General features: G+C 43.5%; 1 protein-coding gene across 16 annotated transcripts in view; it reads left to right on the forward strand.

Moving 5' to 3' along the window:
* Positions 1 to 25,516, forward strand: part of FRYL (FRY like transcription coactivator) — a 429,780-nt gene that overhangs the window by 185,505 nt on the left and 218,759 nt on the right. For all 16 annotated transcript variants that reach the window (XM_043513888.1, XM_043513887.1, XM_043513879.1 and 13 more), the window contains 3 exons: positions 15,432 to 15,485; positions 20,375 to 20,514; positions 21,132 to 21,228. In XM_043513888.1, the coding sequence (XP_043369823.1) occupies positions 15,432 to 15,485; positions 20,375 to 20,514; positions 21,132 to 21,228 (291 nt within the window). The remainder of the gene's footprint in view (positions 1 to 15,431; positions 15,486 to 20,374; positions 20,515 to 21,131; positions 21,229 to 25,516) is intronic.

A 25,516-nucleotide genomic window follows, 5' to 3' on the forward strand; every position in this document is an offset into this window, starting at 1 on the left:
GGTGGCACCTTAAAAACTAACAGATTTATTTGGGCATAAGCTTTCGTGGGTAAAAAACCCCACTTCTTCAGATGCATGGAGTGAAAATTACAGATACAGGCATAAATAAATATGGGCACATGAAGAGAAGGAGTTACTTTGTAAGTGGAGAACCAATGTTAAAGGCCAATTCAGTCAGGGTGGATGTGGTCCCAATAATTGAGGAGGAGGTGTCAATGCCAAGAGAGGGAAAATTGCTTTTGTAGTGAGCCATCCACTCCCAGTCTCTATTCAAGCCCAAATTGATGGTGTTAAATTTGCAAATGAATTGTAGCTCTGCAGTTTCTCTTTGAAGACTGTTTCTGAAGTTTTCAAGAGAACTGGTTAATCTTGAGCTGCATTTTGATGCTGAGGGTTTAGTACTTTGGAATGTATTGTTAATTCGAGAAAACTAAGGGCTTGTCTATAAGTGGCGGTTAAAACAGAGTAAACCAAGATAATTTGGTTTGAAAATGCTTGTGCAAACATGGCACAATCCCTTATAGCACACTAACTCCACATTTGTTGCAAATTCTGGAGTTCTCTTTCAAAGTGAACTGATTTTGCAGTGAATCAGGTTAGTTCAGTGTATTCTTCATTTGCATGCAGTGCTGCCGCTTGCTGCTTGTTAGTCCTCCATTAGGAGGTCTCATATTGCTTTGCGGGTCCCCTGTCTGGTGTAAAGTTTATTGGATGTACTGTCCCCTGTTTAAAAGCTGGCGTGGGGCCAGATTTTGCCTGTTGCTCCTGGATTTGAGTACACTGCAATTGCTGCAATAATACTCCGAAGTCCTACGACAGACCTCATGCAGCTGCTTGGAGCAGTACTGGGACCCTGGATCTTACTGCTATCTGTTGAGAAGCATCGGTGCTGGAAGCTGTTGTGGCCAGAGAGAGATTTTTGGGATAGAACTCTTTTTGTGGACACTGCTAGTCAGAGGCCATGATCTAGAATGCCAACCGGTGTTGAATAAAGAGTAAACAGGGGACATGTAACTTGTTCAATTTTGGAAGTGCTGGACAGGATTTTGCAGAACTACATGATCACCAAACCCAGAAAGATTGTGGAACCTGCTACCTGATCTCTTTCCCCCACTACAAAGACAACCAGAAAAACTCATTGGAGGATGAGCATGAGGATGCCAATGAAGAGAACTCCCCGGAAAGCCAGGATATATCTATTCTTCTTTGAGTGATTGCTCATATTGATTCCAATTAGGTGTGTGCATGTTGTGTGCACAGTTGTCGGAAAGTTTTTCCCTTAGCAGCACCTGTTGGGTCAGCTGTGGAGCCCCCTGGAGTGGTGCTTTCATGGTGCTTAATATAGCCTCCTCAGTTCCTCCAGTGACGGTGGTTGGAATTGTGGTGTCTTGCTCTGCAAGCTGTCCATGTTTCCCTAGCTTCTCTTTCGGACTGTTTGTTTAGTTCTTAATTATTGTAGTTCTAGCTAGTAGTTAGTTAGCTATTGTATTGTGGGGTTTACCCTCCACCCTGACTGCGTTCTCCTTGGGGGACTTATGTGAGTAAGTCCCAGGGGTTCAAGCCCTGCACGTCCTGCAACAAGCCCATGCCAATGGGTGACCCTCATGACACTTGTTTAAAGTGTTTGAAGGAAACACATCAGTCAGAAAAGTGCAGGATTTGTAACGGCTTTCGCCCCCATACCAAGAAGGAGCAGGACTTTAGATTGAAGCAGCTCCTTATGGAGGCAGCACTTAGACTGCAAACCGCATCAGGTGAAGTTGAAGTTCCGCATCGTTTCTCTCATTACAATTATCCCTTCTCTGGATCCAGGAGACTGGTTCGCCACCCTTCACATGAAAGATGCACGCTTTCACATAGCAATTCGCCCTGCACACGGACGCTTCTTAAGATTCATGATTGACCAAAAACATCATCAGTTCATGGTCCTTCCCTTTAGCCTGTTGACAGCCCCACGAATGTTCACCAAGTGCACGTCAGTGATAGCAGCCTTCCTCTGAAGGAGATAGGTGCCGGTATACCTTTACCTCAATGATTGGTTGCTCAGGGGCCATGCCAGAGAACAGGTGGAGTTGCAGGTCCATCTAGTCACATCCATATTCAAGAGACTGAGTTTCCTCCTCAATGTCAACAAGTCCACCTTGTCTCTGACCCAGAGGATAGAGTTTATTGGAACATGTTGGACTCGGTCCAGGCACGAGCAAGGCCTACGGAGTCCCGATTCCAAACCATGGCAAGCATCATTCGATGCATGAGACAGTACCTGACCACTACAGCAAGGAATTGCCTCGGTCTCCTCGGTCACATGACGGCCTGCACGTACGTGGTCTGACACACCAGACTGAGACTCAGGCCTCTATAGACGTGGCTCTCTTCGACATATTGCCCGGGGTGTGACAGCCTGGGACTAGTGGTCATGGTGCCACAGCAGGTGCTAGAGTCACTCTAGTGATGGCTTGGTGCTTGAATAGTCTGCAAAGGAGTCCCCTTCAACAGCCCTCCGCTGTCCTTGTCTCTAGTTATGGACGCATCAGCTCTAGGTTGGGGTGCACATCTGGGAGATCTTAGAACGTAGGGCCTCTGATCACAGGATGAGTTCTCTCTCCATACCAATATCAAGGAGCTCAGAGCGGTTCAACTCACATGCCAGGCCTTTCAGTCTCGTCTCCAAGGTCAGCACATGGCAATCATGACAGACAACAAAACCACTGCAATGTTTTATATCAACAAGCAGGATGGAACCTGGTCTTCGCCCCTCCGTCAGGAGGCTCTCAGGCTCTGGGAATTCTGTATAGCCCACTCCATTCCCCCGGAAGGATCATATCTGCCAGGAGTCTAGAACGTACTGGCAGACCACCTCAGCAGGTCCTTCCACAGCCATGAGTGGTCCCTCCGGCCGGGCATCCATTCCATCTTCCAGAAGTGGGGGTTTTCCCAGGTCGACCTATACACCACTTGGAGCAACTGGAAGTGCCCAGTGTTTTACTCGTTCCAGAAAAGCAGTATGGTCTCAATCCTGGATGCATTCCTGCTACCCTGGGAGGCCGTCTGCTCTGTGCCTTTCCCCCGATACCTCTCGTGCCCAAGCTACTACTCAAGGTCTGCGGAGACGGGGCAGAGATAATTCCAGTGGTGTCAGTATGGCCTTGACAACATTGATACACCACGCTTCTGGATCTGTCAGTCGACACTCTGAGCAAATTTCTGCTCCTCCCCAACTTGATCTCTCAGGACCACAGTCGTCTTCATCACCCAGACCTCTGGTCCCTCCACCTCACGGCCTGGAAACTTCATGGCTGAACCCTATGGCACTCCTATGCTCAGAGCAGGTAAGGGAGGTCTTACTCAGCATCAGAAAGCCCTCCTTGAGAGTCACATATCTGGCGACGTGGAAGAGGTTCACTTGCAGGTGTGACCAGCATCATACGCCCTCACTTCAGGTGCCATTACCTCTTATTCTGGAGTACCTTCTTCACCTGAAACAGCAAGGCCTGGCAGTGTCATCCGTAAAGGTACACTTAGCAGCTATCTCGGCTTTCCACCCCAGAATCTCTGGATGCTCCGTCTTCACCAACCCCATGGTTGGACGGTTCCTCAAGGGTCTGGATGGCTACATCCACAGATTAGACAGCCTGTTCCTGCATTGGACCTTAATTTGGTCCTTTCCAAATTAATGGGGCCCCCATTCAAGCTGCTGGCGACTTGCTCCCTTCTCCACCTATTGTGGAAGGTAGCCTTCCTAATTGCCATCACCTCAGCAAGAAGGGTGTCTGAGATAAAGGCCCTTACCTCCATCCCACTTTATACAATTTTTCCCAAGGACAAGGTGCAGCTCAGACCTCCCGGCTTTTCTGCCTATGGTGGAATCACATTTCCATACCAGCTGACACATTTTCCTGTCTGTTTTTTATCCAAAGCCTCATACCAGTAGCCATGAGCAGAGGCTGCACTCCTTGGATGTTTGGCGAGTGTTAGCCTTCTATATCGAATGCACCAAGCCATTCAGGAAATTGAACCTGTTTTTTATAATGGTGGCTGACTGCATGAAAGGCCTACTAGACTGATCTCAAAGAATATCTTCCTGGATCATAGAATCATAGAATATCCGGGTTGGAAGGGACTCAGGAGGTCATCTAGTCCAACCCCCTGTTCAAAGCAGGACCAATCCTCAACTAAATCATCCCAGCCAGGGTTTTGTCAAGCCTGACCTTAAAAACTTCTAAGGAAGGAGATTCCACCACCTCCCTAGGTAATTCATTCCAGTGTTTCACCACCTTCCTAGTGAAAAAGTTTTTCCTAATATCCAACCTAAACCTCCCCCACTGCTACTTGAGACCATTACTTCTTGTTCTGTCATCTGGTACCAGTGAGAACAGTCTAGATCCATCCTCTTTGGAACCCCCTTTCAGGTAGTTGAAAGCAGCTATCAAATCCCCCCTCATTCTTCTCTTCCGCAGACTAAACAATCCCAGTTCCCTCAGCCTTTCTTCATAAATCATGTGTTCCAGTCTCCTAAACATTTTTGTTGCCCTCCGCTGGACTCTTTCCAATTTTTCCACATCCTTCTTGTAGTGTGGGGCCCCAAACTGGACACAGTACTCCAGATGAGGCCTCATCAATGTCGAATAGAGGGGAACGATCATGTCCCTCGATCTGCTGGCAATGCCCATACTTATACATCCCAAAATGCCATTGGCCTTCTCGGCAACAAGGGCACACTGTTGACTCATATCCAGCTTCTCGTCCACTGTAACCCCTAGGTCATTTCTGCAGAACTGCTGCTGAGCCATTTGGTCCCTAGTCTGTAGCAGTGCATGGGATTCTTCCTTCCTAAGTGCAGGACTCCGCACTTGTCCTTGTTGAACCTCATCAGATTTGTTTTGGCCCAATCATCTAATTTGTCGTGGGCCCTCTGTATCCTATCCCTACCCTCCAGCATATCCACCTCTCCTCCCAGTTTAGTGTCATCTGCAAACTTGCTGAGGGTGCAATCCACACCATCCTCCAGATCATTTATGAAGATATTGAACAAAACCGGCCCCAGGACCGACCCTTGGGGCACTCCACTTGATACCAGCTGCCAACTAGACATGGAACCCATTGAGCCCGACAATCTAGCCAACTTTCTATCCACCTTTATAGTCCATTCATTTAGCCTATTCTTCTTTAACCTACTGGCAAGTATACTGTGGAAGACAGTGTCAAAAGCTTGCTAAAGTCAAGGAACAACACGTCCACTGCTTTCCCCTCATCCACAGAGCCAGTTATCTCGTCATAGAAGGCAATTAGATTAGTCAGGCATGACTTTCCCTTGGTGAATCCATGCTGACTATTCCTGATCACTTTCCTCTTCTCTAAGTGCTTCAGAATTGATTCCTGGAGGATCTGCTCCATGATTTTTCCAGGGACTGAGATGAGGCTGACTGGCCTGTAGTTCCCAGGATCCTCTTTCTTCCCCTTTTTAAAGATGGGCACTACATTAGCCTTTTTCCAGTCATCAGGAGTTCTCCCGATCGCCATGAGTTTTCAAAGATAATGGCCAATGGCTCTGCAATCACATCCGCCAACTCCTTTAGCACTCTCAGATGCAGTGCATCCGGCCCCGTGGACTTGTGCTCGTTCAGCTTTTCTAAATAGTCCCGAACCACTTCTTTCTCCACAGAGGGCTGGTCACCTCCTCCCCATGCTGTGCTGCCCAGTGCAGTAGTCTGTGAGCTGACCTTGTTCGTGAAGACAGAGGCAAAAAAAGCATTGAGTACACTAGCTTTTTCCACATCCTCTGTCACTAGGTTGCCTCCCTCATTCAGTAAGGGGCCCACACTTTCCTTGACTTTCTTCTTGTTGCTAACATACCTGAAGAAACCCTTTTTGTTACTCTTAACATCTCATGCTAGCTGCAACTCCAATTGTGATTTGGCCTTCCTGATTTCATTCCTGCATGCCCGAGCAATATTTTTATACTCTTCCCTGGTCATTTGTCCAATCTTCCACTTCTTGTAAGCTTCTTTTTTGTGTTTAAGATCAGCAAGGATTTCACTGTTAAGCCAAGCTGGTCGCCTGCCATATTTGCTATTCTTTCTACACATCAGGATGGTTTGTCCCTGTAATCTCAATAAGGATTCTTTAAAATACAGCAACTCTCCTGGACTCCTTTCCCCCTCATGTTATTCTCCCAGGGGATCCTGCCCATCAGTTCCCTGAGGGAGTCAAAGTCTGCTTTTCTGAAGCCTAGGGTCCATATTCTGCTGCTCTCCTTTCTTCCCTGTGTCAGGATCCTGAACTCGACCATCCTGAACTGCCTCCCAGGTTCCCATCCACTTCTGCTTCCCCTCCTAATTCTTCCCGGTTTGTGAGCAGCAGGTCAAGAAGAGCTCTGCCCCTAGTTGGTTCCTCCAGCACTTGCATCAGGAAATTGTCCCCTACACTTTCCAAAAACTTCCTGGATTGTCTGTGCACCGCTGTATTGCTCTCCCAGCAGATATCAGGGTGATTGAAGTCTCCCATGAGAACCAGGGCCTGCGATCTAGTAACTTCTGTGAATTGCCGGAAGAAAGGCTCGTCCACCTCATCCCCCTGGTCTCGTGGTCTATAGCAGACTCCCACCAGGACATCACCCTTGTTGCTCATGCTTCTAAACTTAATCCAGAGACACTCGGGTTTTTCTGCAGTTCATTCTTGAGCTCTGAGCAGTCATACTGCTCCTTTACATACAATGCAACTCCCCCACCTTTTCTGCCCTGCCTGTCCTTCCTGAACAGTTTATATCCATCCATGACAGTGCTCCAGTCATGTGAGTTATCCCACCAAGTCTCTGTTAATCCAATCACATCATAATTCCTTGACTGTGCCAGGACTTCTAGTTCTCCCTGCTTGTTTCCCAGGCTCCTTGCATTTGTGTATAGGCACATGAGATAACTCGCTGATCGTCCCTCTTTCTCAGTATGAGGCAGGATCACATCCTGCATCCACATGTGCTACGAGCTGGCTGAGACATCAACCCCGGCACACTTCACAAGGGCACAGGCGTCATTGGCGGCATTCCTGGCCCTGGTCCCAATCCAAGAAGTCTGCAGGGCAGCAACTTGGCCCTCGGTGCATACGTTTACCTCTCATTACGCCATTGTCCAGCATGCCAGAGATAATGCAGCTTTTGATCCCACCACCTAGCTAAGGCTTGGGAGTCACCTAATTAGAATCAACATGAGCAATCACTCGAAGAAAAAACAGTTACATTCTCGTAACTAGAAAAGGAGTACCCGTGGCACCTTAGAGACTAACAAATTTATTAGAGCATAAGCTTTCGTGAGCTACAGCTCACTTCATCGGATGCAAGTGAGCTGTAGCTCACGAAAGCTTATGCTCTAATAAATTTGTTAGTCTCTAAGGTGCCACAGGTACTCCTTTTCTTTTTGCGAATACAGACTAACACGGCTGCTACTCTGATTCTCGTAACTGTTGTTCTTCGAGATGTGTTGCTTATATTCATTCCAAACCCATCCGCCTTCCCCTCTGTTGAAGTAACCGTCAAGAAGGAACCGAGGAGGCTCCAGGTCAGCATTGTTATATATTGAGCGCCATGAAGGTGCCAGTCCGGGGGCTCCACAGCCGACTTGACAGGTGCTACTAAGGGAAAAACTTTCCGACGACTGTGTGCACATGACACACACACACCTAATTGGAATAGATATGAGCAACACATCTTGAAGAACAAGTTACGAGATGGTGAGTAACCATTTTTTTTGTTTTGGTTTTTTTTATGCAATTTATTATTGTGCTATACTGCTGTGCTGCCTTCTATTCCAGGTGCCCCATGGTCACAGCTGTTGTAGGTGGATGTGAGTTAGGAGCCTTTCTGAATCTGAGGCTCCCCTGCCTCCTTTAGGCTATGCTGTTTGTTCAGCCCTCCCCTGCCACTGTACATGTTTCCAAAATGATGGATGCTCTGGCTGGGCAATCAGTTTCTATCTCATGCTGAAGTCCTGGTAATTGACTGGTTTTAGGTCCACACCACATGCCCATTTACCTGTTTTCCTTTCCTCTTCTCTCATCTGTCCTCTACCTGTCAGCTGCTTGATGTCCTCCTCTTCTTCCTTGTCCTCATCCCGCTTCCTCTGCCACTGAAGCTCCTGCTGCTGCTGCCACCAGATCGTCTGCTTGATAGTGGTGGGTGAAGTCCAAAGCCAAATTCATCTGGCTTTGAATGCCAAAATACATCCCAAGCAGCCTCTGAATGTTTGAGATTGCCAGCTAGTACTATAGATCACTGTTGGGTTCATGCTGTCTGACAGCAATTAAAAAAATGACACTGACCTGCCAACAGAGGGGAAGCATGAGGCAGAGATGAGGAAACATGGGATTTTTTTAAAACTTGAACTTACCTGGCTTCTGCTGTGTATCCCACAATGCACATTGAGAAAAATCCCATAATGCACATTATTCAGCAGCAAAGCAAAGGATCATGGTCTACCCTTTGAGAATGTCAAGCTGTTAGTAAGCAGCAAGTTACTGCCCTGCTTACACACTGATGCACATAGAAAGAGGGTGCACCATCCCATGTGCACACTATTAGTTAGGCTTATATGTTGTGCATTACTTGACATGCATCAAAAAAGCTGCAGCTTAAACCCAGACAAGCCCTTAGAGGCATTTTCACTATTTTTATTCTAAAACTGACAGTAATCCATGTAAGAGTGGGTGTATAGCATGCAGCTATTCCATTCAATAAACACAATAATACAGGTGACAGGAAAGCCAAATACTTGATATTGCAATTACTATGATAATTATACTTTCTGAAATTCATGAAAATTCATGTAGGAAGTATTTAGTTTATTTAGCATAATCAAATTCTTTTCAAGTAGTGTCAATAGGCCAGTCTTCTATTCTGATTCTTTCTCTCTTTTAAAAATAAAAGTTCTGTATTGTTAGATATTCAGATGAAGCCCAAAAGTGGTGGATCATAAAGGTAAAGCTAAGGCTAAGACTATCACAAGCATAATTTTAGAGATGGAAGGATGCAATTCCTTCCCTTACGCCCCACCAAACTTTCAGGCTGGTTTGGAGGGGAAGGAAGAGAGGTGAGGTGAACTCCGCTTCAGAGGCGGAAGTGATATCCGCAACAGCAGGAGCACTTTAAACACTCCTGCCTCCCCGAAGGGAAATACCAAATAACTGGTGAATGGAGAGAAGAGTTCCAGAAGGGGGAGCCAGAAGGCCAAGGAGAGCTTCCTTCTTCCAACATGATGCCACCACACAAGCCTATAAACACGTATGCATGCATGTACCATTCCGAATGAAGGGGGAAGAGTACTGTGAATAGAGCGTGTCATTCCCTTCCCCCACTGGGGAGATAGAGCCTCTGGTATTTGGAGCGGTGAAGGGGACATAAGTTCCAGACTCAGAGAAGTATGGGAGGGGGGAACATTTGAAGGGGGTTTGAAGAGATGTAGGACTTCTGCTATTAGGTGGAAGAGAGGGCAGTGGATCCTGGGGTGGGAGGGCTAATATGGACAAGGGGATATTGAGTCTCTGGAATGGGGAGGATGCAAGGGAGAACATACAGCCCCTGGCATGCAAGGAGGACATAAATACGTTGTTGGATATAATTTTGTTTTACATTATCCTAGTATTGTTTAGTGCAGGAGTCGGCAACCTTTCAGAAGTGGTGTGCCGAGTCTTCATTTATTCACTCTAATTTAAGGTTTCGCGTGCCAGTAATACATTTTAACATTTTTAGAAGGTCTCTCTCTCTATAAGTCTATATTATGTAACTAAACTATTGTTGTATGTAACGTAAACAAGGTTTTTAAAATGTTTAAGAAGCTTCATTTAAAATTAAATTAAAATGCAGATCTTACCAGTTTAGTGCAGTGGTTCTTAACCTGGGATTGCACGCGCCCCCTGGAGGTGCGAGATGCCCTTTCTGGGGGTGCGAGACGTGAGATTTTTGTAGAAGGTAAATCATCAAAAACACAAATCAAGCACAGGCACATAAGTACAACTACTTTGTTTCATCAAACCTGTGTATTTATTAACATTATACATTTTTTAACAATCATTATAATATACAAAGTTTTTAAATTTTCAAGTTTTTAAGCTAATTGTAGTGTAATTTTTGATAAGAGGTGAGAGAACATACTTTGAGAATTCCAGACCATCAGCAGGCTGAGCATGGGCGGGTGTAGTGTATTAAATTGCTCCCCATAGGACTGTGCTACTTACGGTGTACTACTTATGGCTGATGCTCTGAGCAGCATAGTAAGGGGACGGGGAACAGGAGTGGTTAGATAGGCATGGGAGTCCCGGGGGGCCTGATGGGGTCGGGGCAGTCAGGAGCGGGGGGCTTGGGTGGGGTCCAGGGGGGCAGATGGGGGTAGGGGTTCCAAGGGGGGTGGTTAGGAGACAAGGAGCAGGGCGGAGGGTTCTTAGGGGGGCAGTCGGGGGCAGAGGATCCCGGGAGGGGGTGGTCAGGGGACAAGGAGCGGGGGGTGGGTAGGGTTGGATGAATCAGGGGTTATGAGGGGGGGCAGTCAGGGGGCGGGAAGTGGGCCAGCTGTTCGGGGAGGCACGGCCTTCCCTACACTGGTGTAGTGTATTAAATTTCTCCCCGTAGGAATGTGCTACTTATGACAGGTTTCAGAGTAGCAGCCGTGTTAGTCTGTATTCACAAAAAGAAAAGGAGTACTTGTGGCACCTTAGAGACTAACAAATTTATTAGAGCATAAGCTTTCATGTAAATGCATCCGATGAAGTGAGCTGTAGCTCACGAAAGCTTATGCTCTAATAAATTTGTTAGTCTCTAAGGTGCCACAAGTACTCCTTTTCTTTTTGCTACTTATGGTGTACTACTTACGGCTGCCAGTCCTGGTGCTCCACAAGTAGCATATTCCTACGGGGAGAAATTTAATACACTACACCGATCAGCCCGCCGCTGGTCTGGGGTTCCATCCATCGGCTCCTGCCAGCCGGCCCCGCTCAGCCCGCTGCCGGCCTGGGGTTCCGTTCACCCAGACCAGCAACAAGCTGAGCAGGGCTGGAGGCCGGGATTCCGGCTGGCAGCAGCGTGCCAGTAAAAATCAGCTCACGTGCCATCTTTGGCATGCGTGATGCAGGTTGCCAACCGCTGGTTTAGTGGATGTAAATGTGTGGTATAAATGGTATGTAGTAAGGCACTGATGACATGTTTAGAAAAGGAGAGGTGAAGAGGCTGAACTTGCCTGCTCAGCGAGCTAACTGTCCATCATCACCCCCACTGTCTTTGGATCCGAATTACTCCTCTGGTATCTATGTTCATAGTTCCTGCTGCTGTTTTCCGATACAGTTGATTCCAGATAGCAGAATTTATGCACAACTTCTAGCATGGTGCTAACTATTGAAACTTCTGGTGCCGTCAAAACATCTAGTATCAAAATCATTGTTGTCTTTAGACTGAGGATTACTCCAGCTTCATCACAGGCTAGTGCAAAGCTATTGCAAAGTTGCTGGAGCTCCTTGTCATTGTGTGCGAAAAAGACTGCATCATCGGCAGAAAGAAGTTCTCTTAATGGCTGAAGTACTGAAATAAGGAGGACAGGTTGTACTTAAACATCTGCACAATGTCTTGCTTGCCTGCTAAAGGGAAGGAGAGACACCAAAAGACACGAAGGTTGCAACATCATAACTGTATACAAACAAAGGAGATGAGAGATTGCAACAACTGTAGAGGAATCTCTTTTTTGTGTTGCTGGCAAGGCATTTGCATGGGTCATTCTCAATAGACTGCAAATCCTTGCTGAACGTGTATATCCAGAGTCAGTACAGCACATCAACTATCAACATGGTCTTTGCGCTAAGGCAATTGCAAGAAAAGTGTCAAAATTGTCCAGTGATGGAGAATTCACGAAAACCCTTGGTAAATTGTTCCAATAGTTAATTACTTTCACTCTTAAAAATGTACAACTTATTTCCACTCTGAATTTGTCTAGGTTCATATTCCAGCTATTGGATTGTGTTATACCTTTCTCTGCTAGACTGAAGAGCCCAGTTATCAAATATTTGTTCCCCATGTAGGTTTTTATCAACTGTGATTGTCACCCCTTCATCTTCTCTTTGTTAAACTAAATAGATTGAGCTCTTTGAGTCATTCACTATAAGGGATGTTTTCTAATCCTTTAGTCATTGTCATGGCTCTTTTCTAAACCCTCTCTAATTTGTCAACGTCCTTCTTGAATTGTGGACACTAGAACTGGACACAATTTTCCAGCAGCATTCACGTCACTGCCAAATACACAAGGTAAAATAACCTCTCTACTCCTACTTGGGATTTCCCTCTTTTCGCACCTGAGGATCACATTAACTGTTATGGCCACAGCTTCACAGTAGGAGCACATATTCAGCTGATTACCTACCATGGCCCTCAAATCTTTTTCAGTCTTTGCTTCCCAGGATAGAGTTCCCTATCCTGTCAATCTGGCCTACATTCTTTGTTCCTAGATGTATACATTTACCTTTAGCCATATTAAAACACACATTGTTTGCTTGCATCCTACTCACCAAGCAATCCAGATCGCTCTGTATAGGTGACCTGTCCTCTTAATTATTTACCACCGACCCAATTCTTGTGACATTTTTAAGCTTCATTAGTGATGATTTTATTTTTTTTTCTGGGTCATTAATAAAAATGTTAAATAGTATAGGGCCAAGAACCGCTCCCTATAGGACCCCACAGAAAATATATCTGCTCAATGATAATTTCCCCTTTACAATTACATTTTGAGATGTCAGTTAGTTAATATTTTGTCCACTTAATTTGTGCTGTGTTAATTTTATGTCTAATATTTTTAATCGAAATGTCATGTAGTACCAAGTCAACACCTTACAGAAGTCTAAATATATTACATCAACACTATTTCCTTTATCAACAAAATTTGTAATCTCATCAAAAAAATATCTGGTTAGTTTGACAGGGTGGGGTTTATTTTCCATGTACCCATGCACTGAGCCTCATGAATCCACATTCTAGTTCTTTAATTCAGATTGATCACTGCAGAGGTAATTTTAAAATATTCATTGTTGTTTTGTACAAATAGAGCTGTGCGCACATGCTAGAATGGCATACGTGCATTTTATTTTTTCTAGAAATTACCATATAAGAAGTGGTTGGGATTTGTTTTCTTATTATTCTCTGCCAGTAAGATTTGGAGGTTGTATTTCTCTTGATTAAATGTTTTCTCTCTCTCTCTCTCTCTCTCTCTCTCTCTTTTTGTGTTTTAAGTTATGCATCCTTACATGTAATTAGAGTAGCCGTAATCCATTTTCCATCAGGCTACCAGTGTTACCTTTCTGTTGACCTGTGCAATTAGTTACTTACCATTTCTGAAGGGTGTGGTGTGGTTTAGTCTGATTTGTTTTGTTTTCATTTTTTCAGATCTCAAATCTTTAGCTAGGGTGGAAAGACTACTAATTGAACTATAAAAATATTTTTTTCAAGAACATTTTCTTTTCTGTTAAATTTAAGTGGTCGATGGTTAAATTGTAAAAATCAGTGACCTACTTGCTGATTCTATTTATTTATTTAAAAATAAAAATGAATGAACCTTAAAGTTCATCTGTAATTACTGAAAAGTTGTCAACACGCTTTGTTATTTATGACTCTTACTTCCCACTTACGTTCATTACTATGGAACCTTGCTTTGGTTCAGAGTATTAACTATAGGGTTGCCAACTCTCCCGGATTGGCCGGGAGTCTTCTGGATCTCCTGGTGGCTACTGAAACCAATCTGGGAGATTTTAATAGGCCACTAAAAGTCCAGTCAGCAGTACAGTGGGGCTAAGGCAGTCTCCCTACCTGCCCTGGCTCCGCATGGCTCCCAGAAGCAATTGGCACATCCCTGTGGCTCCTAGGCTCAGGAGTGTCCAGGGGGGTCCCTGTGTGCTGCCCCCCCCCCGAGTGCTGACTCTGCAGCTTCCCTTGGCTGGGAACCATGCCCAATGGGAGCTGTGAGGGCAGTGCCTGCAGGCAGGGGTAGCACACAGAGCTGCCTGGCTGCTCCTGAGCCTAGGAGCCAGACATGCCGGCTGCTTCTGGGAGCCACCTGAGGTAAGCCCGCACATCCCTCATCCCGTCTGGCACCCCAACCCCCTGTCCCAGCCCTAGCCCTGAGCCCCCTCCCACACACAAACTCCCTCCCAGAACCTGCACCCCGAACCTCTTCCTGCACCCCAACCGCCTGTCCCAGGCTCAGCCCGGAGCCCCCTCCCACATTCTGAACCTGTCAGTCCCACCTTGTAGACCAGGGCTCGCACCCCCTTCCGCACCCCAACCCCCTGCCCCAGCCCAGTGGAAGTGAATTAGAGTGGGGGAGAGTGAGCAATGGAGGGAAGGGGGATGGAATGAACGGGGCAGGGGTAAGGTAGGGGTGGGCAACGGTGTTTGGGTTTTTGTGAATAGATGGTTGGCAGCCCTAATTAACTAGTAGATCATGGCCCACAGAATAATGTGGGACTAAGGAATTTGTGTCTGTTTCTTTCTTGGCTTGGCCTCATGGGAAGAGGCTTAAAATTGTATTTTTGATAACATCAGTTTGGGTAATCTTGAAGATCATAAATCAAACACAATAGAGTAATACTGAGAAGTATTTTAAATGGGTACTTTTGTTCAAGTTTCTGAACATTTTTTCTTTTAATATTTTAATATTTATTTCATCATTTTATCATGAATATATTTGCTCAACACATATATTTTATAATGATTGATAGTAATGAGGTACTGATACAAACTTGTAACTTTTGTCTGATATTAATATTGCATTTTTCCTCTATAAGGCTATCTCAAATGTAAGTGTACTTATAACTGGTATCTTAATGTTATTATACATCACTTTCTCTCTCCTTCACAGTAGGGAAAGTAAGGGGCAAAAAAATAGATGGGGATTGGATTGCGGTTCCACTTTCATGAAAACCTTATTGTTTCCCCTCTTACAACTTCCTTTCTCCCTATATCTGTCTCCCATGATCATGAATATGCTGTGTGTAGGAGGGCCGGATGGGATTTCCATAGAAGTCAGTTTGTCACTCATCACCAGCTATCCAGGTGGAGCAGCATGATGATCTTTTTAAGCCCCTGCTAAGGAATGAGACCTAGACAGCTTCTGGAATTCAGAAATTCCTGGTTTTGTGTTTGACAGCGTATAGTGCGACAACTAAGCCACCAAACTAGCTTGTTCATCTCTGATCTTTTCTGTATTCAGTTCACATCTTAAAATTTTTTTCCAGCTGGAAAATATAGCTGGAATTGAGACTGATTTATACCTCTTTACATTTTCATAAAGTATGTTGATTCCTGCTTTTTACACCTATGTTAAATCACATTTGCTTGTTTTGCTTGTTGCAATGCTTTGCTTTTAGCTAATTGCATGCTTCATACTCTCTAATGATTTTTATTCTGTTTCTAGGAAAAGCTCTTGTCAAGATCCCTTCAAAGAGGTGAAGATCTTCAATTTGATCAGGTAGGAAATGCTTTCATTTAAGATACTGCATTGTCTGTTTTTATTTTTTCAGGTTTTATGGAATTAAGGTGTTCCATGCAAGCGGAGGATAACAGTTCTACTGTTCAGATGATGAACTTAGAATGGTAGTGTACTGTTTTATGTTAAATAATTACCAGAGATAATAAGTCCGATTTTTGTTACCTACTCTAAAAGGTGATATAATATTCTCATAATAAATAATTTGAAGATGACAAATCCAAAATAGGATGTAAAAATGAGACCAGGAGCTGGAAGATAAGGATTATATGTTTCTGGCTTCGTCACAGACTTCATGTAACCTTGGACAAGTCATTTTAATGTTTTTGTCTAAGTTTTCCCATCTCTAAAATAATGATAATTTCAGTGATTTTTGTAAGGCTCAATTACTGTAAGGTCCTTTTGAGTGGAAGGCATAATAATCATATGATGATGTCAAGGTTCCTTCCCCACTCTGAACTCCAGGGTACAGATCTGGGGACCTGCATGAAAGACCCCCTAAGTTTATTTCTACCACCTTAGGTTAAAACTTCCCCAAGGCACAAAGTCTTTGCCCTTGGATTAGGTAAAACGCTGCCACCAACAAGTATTTTAGACAAAGAACAGGGAAAGGACCTCTTGGAGTTCCTATTTTCCCAAAATATCCCCTCCAAAGCCCTTATACCCCCTTTCCTGGGGAGGCTTGAGAATAAACAAGATGAGACAAACCCCTTGGATTTTTAAGACCCAAAAAACCCAATCAGATTCTTAAAAATCAGAACTTTATTAGAAGAACAAAAAAAGATAAGAGAACAACTCTGTAAGATCAGAATGGAAGATAATCTTACAGGCAGTCAAATTCAAAACATAGAGAATTGCTCTAGGCAAAATCTTAAATTACAAAAAGACACAAAAACAGGAATTTCCTCCAGCGAATTTACAAGCCAAAAAACAAAGAAAACCTAACACATTTTCTAGCTAGATTACTTACTAACTCTACAGGAATTGGAGAGTTTGCATCCTTGATCTATTCCCAACAAAGGTATCACATAGACAGACAAAAACCTTCCCTCCGCCCCCCCCTCCAGATTTCAAAGTATCTTGTCCCCTCATTGGTCATTTTGGGTCAGGTGCCAGTGAGGTTACCTTAGCTTCTTAACCCTTTACAGGTGAAAGGATTCTGCCTCTGGCCAGGAGGGATTTTATAGCACTGTATACAGAAAGGTGGTTACCCTTCCCTTTAAATTTATGACAGATGTATCCTCTAATCTGCTTAACTTGAGGATTTTCTGTAGTGCTCCTTACTGTATTCTCTAATGCCCCATTGTGTTTCATTCATTTCAAGGGAACTACTCACAGTGCGTAAAGTTAAGTGTTTGTGCAAGTCTCTCCAAGATCAGGGCCTTAGTGCTTATCTATATAAGATTCCAGGACTGTCATTCTGTTTGTTTGTCACTCTGAAGCCTAGAATGTCTGAGTCAGTGTGAAGTGATGAAAACAGCTATAAGTGTGGTTGAGAATTCTGATTATTTAGAATATCACTAGATTCAATCATCACTGGGATACAATCCAGTTTTTAAGTTCTCAGCCATTTAAACTTTACAAATTATACCCATGTGGTATACAGCTACAGTAAGGCATGTATCTATGCCATGCCAAGAGCCCTGAACCATTGTGTATTCGGAGATAATGCAATAAGTCAGCACACTTACTCTGCTATTAATTTGCATGCTACACTTTAATTGGTTGTATGCAGGAGACTGCATGGATGGTGGATTACGTGGCCAAACTGCCACACTCGTTCTACAGCATGGGCTTTTATCTACTAGTTATTGTTTCTAGTTCTGTCATCACATGGGTTTCAATCCTGCATGGAGCTCTATGCAGGTGGATACAAGTAGAGCCCTGGTGGTTTATTGCCTGTCCTAAAGTACTTAACTCCTAACTTTATTATTGAATAATATATTGTTGTATGCAGCTCACTGTTTATTTATGTCCAGATCATTTTGGTAGATTGTTCCTTTGCATGTTTCTTCTGATTTGCGTGTTTAGCATTGTGACAGAGGGCCTGGGGACCTCCAATCCAACCCCAAACAATCCCCATCCTCAGCCTGCTTGAGGGATTTATCAAGTGACCTGACTGAAACTGGCCAGCCAAGATGGCCTGTGAAGCAGTAGTTAATGATGGGTATTCAGACATATTTGATCATAATTGAATTTACAGCCTTGCTACTCAATATATGGCATGTGGTTGTGTTTTTTGTGTCCCCATCTCCGATTGTGCTATACTCATTTAATGTAATGTCCAGAGAGCGATAGAACATGTTATTTAGAAGTGAGTAAGTGTCTCTGAAAGCCAAAATGCAGAGGGAGCTGTTTTGCAACATAGGTGGTTTTCAGCATTGCAGCAGCTCCTGCAGCAGCATTGTCAGAGCTCTGGCTCTGTTGCAGCAGAAGAGGAGAATGTAAGGAGAGACCCAAAGGCGAAGCTGAGTAGACAGCCCAGTTGGAGAGAAAAGGGAGACTCTGAGTTGGAGTGAGGGGGAAAGAGAATCATGGAGGCTACCTTTCTAAACCTTTTCCAGTTGAACAGCACTATGTTGGAGTGAGAAGCTGAACTCAGCATGAGGAAAGAGAATACAGAAGGAGGCTATAGAAATAGATGACGAAAGGAATAGTAAATAAAGTAAGATATTGAGTGGTGCTAAAAAGACTAAAAGGCAGACTGGAGAGAGGGAAAGTAGCTTGCAAATTGAAGGGGTCTTAGAGCTTCCTTTCTTAGGTTATTCCCCTTCTTTCTTCCTCCTCCTGATAAAGTCTAACTACTCCTGTTAAAGATGACTTCTTGTCCTTGGTTCAAAAAGATAATTATGAAGAGTGAGTAGTTTTGTCTTTGCAAAGTACAGGATTGAAATTGATCATGGTTAAAAACTATAAATAGTGAAGTATGTTTTATAGGATAGAATGTTCTATAGTATCGTTAACCACAATATTTGAAAAATAATAAAGAAATATAGTATTTTGCCTAGTTTTTAAAAAATGTTGTATTATCTTGCCACCTTGATTGCTTTAATGCATTATTTTCTTTCTAAATCCTAAAGCGTGAATGTGCTAACACACCTTAAGGCAGAGGTGGGCAAACTACGGCCCGCGGACCACATCCAGCCTGCAGGACCGTCCTGCCCATCCCTTGAGCTCCTGGCTGGGGAGGCTAGCCCCTGGCCCCTCCCCCACTGCCTCTCCTCCCCCGCAGTTACGCCACTGCACAGGCAGCACGGCTGGCTCCATCCAGGCAGCAGGGCTGCAAGCTCCTGCCGCTCTGAGCGGCATGGTAAGGGGGAGGCAGTAGCAGCGCACATGGCAGTGAAGGAGTTTGGGTAGGGGAGCCTGGTAGGCAGTCGGGGCAGAGAGCGGGGGGGGGGGGGGGAGTTGGATAGGGGGTGGGGTCCCGGGGGGGAGGTTAGGGGCAGGGGGTGCCTGGAGGGGGCGGCCAGGGGACAAGGAGCCTGGGGCGGGGGGGAGAGGGGAGGGTTGGATGGGTCGGAGGTTCTGAGAGGGCAGTCAGTGGGTGGGGGTGGATAGGGGGTGGGGCCAGGCTGTTTGGGGAGGCACAGCCTTCCCTACCTGGCACTCCAGTTTCACAACCCCGATGTGGCCCTCGGGCCAAAAAGTTTGCCCACCCCTGTTTTTAAATAAAACTTTCCAATCATTGGCATTGACCAATGATCAGAAAGGAAAAGGAAGAAAGTGTGGCAGTGGAAAACTTCTTTCTTTGTTGAATGCATGTCCACATATATATATTCCATTATTGGTGCATGTGTTTCCTGTGCACTCAAGCTAGAGACTTATGTTCAGCAGTACCCGATGAGATGACTCATGTATCCTTAGTGTCCTTGTGTCTCCAGCTGAGGGCAAATAGGGCAAGTGTGTTCCAACTTTCCCTCTGTTCCTTCTTACTGCTCATGGCTACGAATTGGAGCTCTCAGTGGCTGCCTCTAAATTTTATGTAATTAGCAGTTAAGTACTAGCTAGCTAGTTAGGTTAATGTTGGAATTGTACAGTGTTTCCTTTTTGTTTCTTTTTGAAGAAACTATTTTTGTTTATTTACTGGGGAAGTACTCTCAGTACTGGTTCAATCAAAAGTGAACTCATCCCTAGGTTGCAAAAACTGCCCAGTATGCGAGACAGAAATGCTCTTAAATGATGGGTAGGGTAAGTGCTTAATTTGCCTAGATGAGGGGCACATCACTGAGAAGTGTGCTATTTGGAAGTCATTTTGCAAATAAACCCAGAGATCTAGGAAACCTCAAGTTAAACTTAAAATGTTCCCGACTGAAAGATCACTGTGCCAGGCCTCTGATCTTAGTCTGCTTGGAGCTGGTTCGTCTGACTATGCGTCATCTAGGAGCACTCCAGTAACCACTTTATCTGGAGCCACAAACCCCTGACACAGCCTCATAAGACTTCTGAAGAGAAGTGTGTTCATAAACACATTGGGAAGAATATCACTTTTCCATAATTTATATTGTGAAATAATTGTGTGCTTTAAATGTGAATTTGCTTTGTGACAGCGTTCAGGTGCATTATTTTAAAATATTTAGCATCTTCTAGTTAATTTTAGCATGGTTGCCTATATAGAGTATTTCAAAGCTCCAGATTAACTTTATAATATTTGCTTGTTTCTTTATAATACGTTTTTCATTATGTTTGATTTAGAATGTTGTGATTACAAAAATTCCCTTGAATGAACATAAAGATTATTTTGTGCAAAAATTACTCTAACATAGCATAGAACTATTCAGATAGTATTAATAAATCTAGAAGAGAGGATGATTTGAAGTAACTAAATTATAAATCTTACATTAACCAATGTACCTTTTTTATCTTTCCAGTTGATAAGCTCTATGAGCTCAGTAGCAGAGCACTGTCTCCCCTCCTTACTACGCACCTTGTTTGACTGGTACAGGCGTCAAAATGGAACTGAAGATGAATCTTATGAATACAGACCTCGATCTAGCACAAAATCTAAGGGGTAAGTGCCATTGCATTTTTTCCCCCCACCAAATCAACATTTGGTTCATATGTTTATTACTATAAAAGTGTAATTTGCCTAGATGAGGGGCACATCGCTGAGAAGTGTGCTATTTGGAAGTGCTATTTTTGGATAACAAAACATTTCATATTTTGGGGTCTTATTTCCTGGGTCAGAAGAGGCTAAAGTTTCTCAGATTTTGCCCTTAACCTGGGGAGAAGTAACACCTTGAATAACTTAATTATTCCTAGGGGTAATTTAAGGAGCAGTGTTGATGCACTCTGAAGTGATTCCTAACTAGTTCATGTCCTCTTGAGAGTGGGGGGTTGGGTTGTTGTTTTTTTTTTTTTTTGCTACCTTTTGGGAGGGGCAAGGGAAACAAGGCATGGAAGCAGTAAGAAAAAAATCAGAAGGATTTTCTGGCCTCCTGAAACAATCCCCCCCCCAATCCTGCTGCCCCCCAAACCTCTAATTCTTTCCTAACCATGTACTGTATTGGATATGTATCTGACTATTTTTACTTTAAAACAACCAACCAAGCACTAATATATAACTCTTATACTATGTATCTGAATTCAGTCCTACATATAATGTTTGTTCTTAATTTCTTCCTTTAGGGATGAGCAACAGCGTGAGAGAGATTATCTACTTGAAAGGAGGGACTTAGCTGTAGATTTCATTTTTTGTTTAGTTTTAGTAGAAGTTCTAAAACAGGTAAGCTCTTTAGCTTCTACAAGGTGTGTGCTTGCTGTTAATCTTTTGTTTTGTAATCGTTAACATCCAAATGTTTCAGTCATCTACTTCAAGTTTTTTTTTATAAAACTCAGGCCAGTACAGGATGAGTACATGTGATGTTACAATAATTCTTTCAGCTGCACAAAGCTTTTAGCTTCTCCTACTTGCTTTCTCCTCAGCTCCCCATCCCTTCCTTACACCTTCTCTATTGAAATCTCTTAGAGGGCATGTCTACTTTGCCCCACAGTTGGACTATGGGGTTGTGACTAGCAGTGCACACCAAAGTTCTGTATTGAAAATCCCCTATGTAGACACTGTGGGATGTACGAAAAGGTTCTTGTTTCACATTGATGTAATCCTGTTTGAAGAGGACTGTGTTAATGTGAAGAAAAGTCAGAATGAGGAAACATAATTCTTCTTTGAGTGTTCTCCACATATTCCCACTGATGGTGGCTGGTGCAGCTGAGATGTTGCAATGTTCTCATAGCGGCACCCATTACAGTACTTGCATGTCCATCCTATCCTTCCCCTCAATGTTCCCAAACACTCTGAGGATCAGGGGATGTGTTGCCCTCTGCCATCTCTGTTCCTTCCAACTACAGCAGCAGACAGATATGGATGTCTCCAGATCTCTTGGATCCAGAGCCTTCTCTCAAGACTTTTTAGTGACTTGGATAGCTTTTTACTTTTAGTATAGTTAGTATAATTAGGATAAGAATAATTAGTTATTTGGTCAGTTGTTGTTTTTAGTGTAGCTAAATAGTTGTTAAAATCAGTTTCATCTACTGGCTAAATGGCAGATCCAAAGGCAAAGCAATTCAGCTTTAAGAGGTGTGCATCTTGCCTGATAGTCTTCCTGGAACTGGACACCCATGTCAGATGCTTGGCATGTCTTGGTGAGGACCACTCTTATTTGACTTGTTCTATCTACGGTATGTTCACTCAGAGAGCATGTAAGGAGCATCTGAACAGGCAGCAGGCCCTTTTTCTTCAAGAAGCTTTGCTGGCAAAGCTGCTTGGAATTGATAACTCTAAGGGATTCAAGCACAAGTTAAAAAGATGGTTGTCAGCACCTTGTACAGCTAACTCGAAGAAAAAGAGTACTATGATGGAAGGTCTGATTTTGGCTCTGGGATAGAGTTCCATGACTGCCACACAGTCTGTTCTCAAACTGTGAGCCAACAATGAAAGCTCCAGAGACTCCCTTGGCACTGTCCTCTGAGGCAAGAAGTGAGTGGTGAGAGAAGAACCGTTAGATTGTCCATCTATGTTCCAAAAAAGATGGCAAAAGACAAAAAAGCACCTGTTAGTGGTGTGACATTACACTAAGGAGATTCATTGGCTCCAGATCTGTCAGCGTTGGATCCTAAACTGAAAGCAAAGAGTGCTCATTGGTGTAAATTCCTTCATAAATTTCATCTAACACATCCAAAGTTAATTATGGAATCAACAAGTTTCTTCATCACAGATTCACACATTTACATCAGTTATTGTGGTAGCTTATTTCTGTATCTCTGAGTATATCTACACAAGGATAAAAACCGCATATCGGGCCTGGGTCAGCGGACTCAGAGTTGCAGGGCTTGGGCTCCAGGGCTGAAAAAATAACTGTGTAGACATTTGGGCTCAGGCTAGAGCCAGATTCTCTATGCAGCGATTTTTAGCCCCAGAACCCGAGCCCCATGAGCCCAAGTCAGTTGACCCAGGCCAACCACAGCCAGGCGGCGGGTCTTTTATCCCTGTGTAGATACCATATCAGACCAAATCACCACAAATATTTCTGCTTTTATGGTGCTAATGCATTTCCAGTATAAGGACCTTCCTTCTGGCCTATCTGCTGCCCCTAGAGTTTTACAAAATGCCTTTCTTCTGTAGCAGCTCCTTTGAGAAGACAAGGTATTTTTGTTTACCCTTATCTAGATGATGGGCTCCTCAAACTCACATTTCAAAAGAGCTTTCTCAAGCTATGAGAGATTAGGACTTTCGATCAATATGAAAAAGTCCCACATCTGTCCTGCACAGAGAATTCCCTTCATACGAGCAGTTCTTGACACACATAGGGCTTTTCTGCCATGCAAGAGGCTCCTCAGGATTCAATTTGCTGTAGCTATGCTAAATCAACAAAGTACCCAAAAAGTAACATTCTTCTTAAAGTCAAGATTTTTAGGACTTGGAAGAAGAGGGGAGAGTGGGTAGAGAGCTTGAATATTAGTACTCCACTGAGTTCTAATAGAACTTGACTCTAGGCCGTGGAGCTGTAGAAGGAATTGAGGCAGCAGAGGGCATCTGACCCCCTTCTATAGCCTCACCCTCCAAGCGTTCGGGAATGCTATCAGAAGGGGTAGGAGGGAGTGTGAGCGCTTAAATGGGTACTGCTATTAGAAGGTTCCACTGGCCGGTGCAACCCAACTGGGAATATGCAGTGTCCATCTCAAAGAACCCCAGTTACAGGTAAGTAACCTTCATTTTTGTCCATTCTCAGTAGCATCAATATCAGCAATCATCAACCTACTACTTCGCAGAAGAGAGTTGGCTGCATGCTAACACTTGATATTATTTGCATGAGTTTGAACTTCACATTTATTCATGTATAAAATATAATAATAGAAAATTTTACAGGAGGAAAGTCCCAGGACAGAGAGGTGTATTGCATTCTCTGTAGTTGAATCATAAAATTCTTTTTGGGGGGGTTGTGTTGGGGCTGGAGAATACTTCTGAAATAAAAATAACTTAGTAGTCTTAGAAAATTTAATTATTTGACAAAGCTAGCCTGTTTAAACATTTAAAGTAGTGTAATGTGATTTGATTAGTTAAATAAGTAGTAAAAAGTGGGTGTACCTCCAGAACAAAAATAATCTTTTAAAGAATATATTTGGCTCTTTTTAGGTGCTGACTCTTAGGAGGCAAAATGAAAACATAGCTTAAAGGCTAAAAAGGAAAGCTCTTCCATTGAACACAAAATATAAAACCTCTTCACCTTTTATGTGATACTAAACAGAGCCACTGTGAGATTGGCCCACTTAGATGTGTTTGTACCTGATCTATACACCGATCTCTACACCAAATCTACCTTATTCTTAGGAAGGAATTGATGTCGAGTAGAGTTGGACCTTGCAAAGGGAATTAAAACCAATAGTAAAAGGTTCTATAGCCATATAAATAAGAAGAAAACTAAGAAAGAAGAAGTGGGGCCGCTTAACACTGAGGATGGAGTGGAGGTTAAAGATAATCTAGTCATGGCCCAATATCTAAACACATACTTTGCCTCAGTCTTTAATAAGGCTAAAGAGGATCTTAGGGATAATGGTAGCATGACAAATGGGAATGAGGATATGGAGGTAGATATTACCATATCTGAGGTAGAAGCGAAACTGAAACATCTTAATGGGACTAAATCGGGGGGCCCAGATAATCTTCATCCAAGAATATTAAAGGAATTGGCACCTGAAATTGCAAGCCCATTAGCAAGAATTTTTAATGAATCTGTAAAGTCAGGAGTAGTACCGAATGATTGGAGAATTGCTAATATAGTTCCTATTTTTAAGAAAGGAAAAAAAAGTGATCCGGGTAACTACAGGCCTGTTAGTTTGACATCTGTAGTATGCAAGGTCCTGGAAAAAATTTTGAAGGAGAAATTAGTTAAGGACATTGAAGTCAATGGTAAATGGGACAAAATACAACATGGTTTTGCAAAAGGTAGATCGTGCCAAACCAACCTAATCTCCTTTTTTGAAAAAGTAACAGATTTTTTAGATAAAGGAAATGCAGTGGATCTAATTTACCTAGATTTCAGTAAGGCATTTGATACCGTACCACATGGGGAATTATGAGTTAAATTGGAGAAGATGGGGATCAATATGAACATCAAAAGGTGGATAAGGAATTGGTTAAAGGGGAGACTGCAACGGGTCCTACTGAAAGGCGAACTGTCAGGCTGGAGGGAGGTTACCAGTGGAGTTCCTCAGGGATCGGTTTTGGGACCAATCTTATTTAATCTTTTTATTACTGACCTTGGCACAAAAAGTGGCAGTGTGCTAATAAAGTTTGCAAATGATACAAAGCTGGGAGGTATTGCCAATTCAGAGAAGGATCGGGATATTATACAGGAGGATCTAGATGACCTTGTAAACTGGAGTAATAGTAATAGGATGAAATTTAATAGTGAGAAGTGTAAGGTTATGCATTTAGGGATTAATAATAAGAATTTTAGTTATAAGTTGGGGATGCATCAATTAGAAGTAACGGAAAAGGAGAAGGACCTTGGAGT

The sequence above is a fragment of the Dermochelys coriacea genome, chromosome 4 (genome assembly GCF_009764565.3).
Source record: "Dermochelys coriacea isolate rDerCor1 chromosome 4, rDerCor1.pri.v4, whole genome shotgun sequence".
NCBI classification, from domain to species: domain Eukaryota; kingdom Metazoa; phylum Chordata; order Testudines; family Dermochelyidae; genus Dermochelys; species Dermochelys coriacea.